Source organism: Etheostoma cragini, unplaced genomic scaffold, assembly GCF_013103735.1.
Source record: "Etheostoma cragini isolate CJK2018 unplaced genomic scaffold, CSU_Ecrag_1.0 ScbMSFa_761, whole genome shotgun sequence".
Taxonomy (NCBI): domain Eukaryota; kingdom Metazoa; phylum Chordata; class Actinopteri; order Perciformes; family Percidae; genus Etheostoma; species Etheostoma cragini.
Window position 1 is genome coordinate 1 of NW_023269385.1, and position 2,266 is coordinate 2,266.

At 49.7% G+C, this 2,266-nt stretch overlaps 1 protein-coding gene across 4 annotated transcripts; it reads right to left on the reverse strand.

Annotated features, from left to right (window-relative positions):
- Nucleotides 1–240: 240 nt before the first annotated feature.
- On the reverse strand, nucleotides 241–1,966 carry LOC117941452 (OTU domain-containing protein 5-A-like). 4 transcript variants are annotated; one of them, XM_034866463.1, is made up of 2 exons: nucleotides 1,939–1,966; nucleotides 241–893 (listed from the first exon to the last, which is right to left on the reverse strand). In XM_034866463.1, the coding sequence occupies exon 2, from the start codon at nucleotides 861–863 to the stop codon at nucleotides 258–260; it is 606 nt and encodes a 201-aa protein (XP_034722354.1). In that variant the 5' UTR covers nucleotides 864–893; nucleotides 1,939–1,966; the 3' UTR covers nucleotides 241–257. The 4 variants fall into 4 exon arrangements, with proteins under 4 accessions (XP_034722354.1, XP_034722358.1, XP_034722356.1 ...); XM_034866467.1 differs by having other exon boundaries at nucleotides 241–879; nucleotides 1,937–1,966; XM_034866465.1 differs by lacking the exon at nucleotides 1,939–1,966 and adding an exon at nucleotides 1,829–1,869.
- Nucleotides 1,967–2,266: the final 300 nt, after the last annotated feature.

Genomic DNA, 2,266 nt, shown 5'->3' on the forward strand with positions numbered 1-2,266 from the left:
TCTGTATTATTAGCTCCATGCTAATATTATCTTAGCCAACGTTAGCTTCCTACCTGCTCAACTGTCTGTATTATTAGCGTGTAGCTCCATGCTAATATTATCTTAGCTAACGTTAGCTTCCTACCTGTCCCACTGTTTTTATTATTATTAGCTTGTAGCTCCGTGCTAATGCTATCTTAGCTAACGTTAGCTTCCTGCCTGCTCAACTGTCTGTATTATTAGCGTGTAGCTTCGTGCTAATGCTATCTTAGCTAACGTTAGCTTCCTACCTGCTCCACCGTAGCCGGGTCCATGGACTGCAGCCGGGCGGCGTTCTCGTACTCGTCCTCGCTGTTGTTCCCGGCTCCCTCCTCCGTGTCCTGGCTGGAGCCCCCCCCTCCTCCTCCCGGTCCGGCCACCCCGGGCTGCCCCCCGCCGGCCAGCGCCGCCGCCACCCCGCCGGAGCAGGTGCCCGCCTGCCGCCGCCTCTTGCTCAGCCCGGGCCCGGAGCAGCAGCTGCCGATGCCCCCGCCGCAGCCGACGACCCCGGCCGACACCACGAGCTCCCCGCGGGGCCCGGCCACCATCGCGCCGCTGCCGTCCCGACCGTCGGCCGGTCCCACCGGGGAAACGGAGCCGACGGGCGGCGGAGAGGCCTGCTGGGGCCGCGAGCTCGCCTCGATGCTCCGCCTGTCGTCCCTCGCGGAGGGCGGAGCGGGCTGGTAGGACCACGGCGGGGGGGAAGCCCTCGGCCGGGCTCCGGTGCGCCCGGCGTGCGGGTGCGGATGTTGGTGCGGGTCGGGGCCGCTCCGACGGTCGCTGTCATCGGCGTGGTCCGAGACGCCGACCCCGGAGCTGGGCTTCTTCTTCGGGAGGATCGTCATGGTGGTATGTGTGTGTGTGTGTGTGTGTGTGTGAGGGAGGGGGGTCAGTGGGTGACGAGTCCTCCCTTTCTGGATCAAATGCTTCGGTGTAGTCGCCAAACGGTCCGGCCGTCGGGCTCGAACCACCGACCTCGGGCTGTTACCGAACCGAAACGGGCGACAGGAACCACGACTCGGTCTCTTTTCGACGGTTAAGTTGAACAAAAACAAAACGCGTCTCCCTCTCTTTCCCCGTCCTCCGGCCGTCCAGTCCACAAAACATCAACACAATCTGACGGAGCGCGACGACGTCACTTCCGGGTTTCGACGACGTTTTTTTTTTTTTTTTTTTTACGTCAGGCCGTTTAACGGATCTTTATTATTATTATTTGTTTTATTTTATTCATTCAGAATGCAAACAAACAAATAGATAAGACATTGAAATCAACACTTTTAACGATGTTTTTATCTTTTTCTTACGTTTTTTTGTCCCTTTTTTCAACACTTTTGACGCTTTTTTCATGCGTTTGTCACTTTCACTTTAAGTAAGTAAGGAAATGATGCCTAATGTTACACTTTATTTATGCTTTTGTCAATGTTTTTAACTTTTTCTAACGTTTTTGTCCCTTTTTTTTGATGTTCAACACTACGTAACACTAACTTATTAACTTTAGTTTTAGTTAATTTTGGAAATTTATGATCAATAAACCTAATTTATAGGAAATTATACCTAATGTTTGAGTTAGAAAAGCAGAAATTAGGAATTATTGAGACTAAAATTAAAGGAATGGATGTTGATGATAATCACAGACTGGAATATGTCAACTTTTACTCAATACTATTTAACTTAATAAGACGCCGTTATTACCATCCGAATATTTATATGAATTATATTTCTTTACTTATATTTCTACTCTGATATTTAAATACTTTGGGCAGAATCTGTGTGTCTCTGTATGTGTGTGTGTGTGTGTGTGTCTCTGTATGTGTGTGTGTGTGTGTGTGTGTGTGTGTGTGTATGTGTGTGTGTGTCTCTGTATGTGTATGTGTGTGTGTGTGTCTGTGTGTTTGTCTGTGTGTGTGTGTGTCTCTGTATGTGTGTGTGTGTGTGTGTGTGTGTGTATGTGTGTCTCTGTATGTGTGTGTATGTGTGTGTGTGTGTGTCTCTGTATGTGTGTGTATGTGTGTGTGTGTGTGTGTCTCTGTATGTGTGTGTATGTGTATGTGTGTGTCTCTGTATGTGTGTGTGTGTGTGTGGTGTTAATTTCTGTCTTATAGTTTTATGATGTAAAGAACGTTGTGTTTCAGTCCCGGTGTCAGTAAGAGAAGTTAACATGAACGTGGTCTGTATGGGGACTTGAACCAGCGACCCTCTGGTCCCCAACCCAGCTCCCTACGGACTGACTTACTGCCCCCCCCCCCCC

Coding starts and splice junctions, on each gene's coding strand:
- LOC117941452 (XM_034866463.1), bottom strand. CDS start 863: ATGACGATCCTCCCGAAGAAGAAGCCCAGCTCCGGGGTCGGCGTCTCG.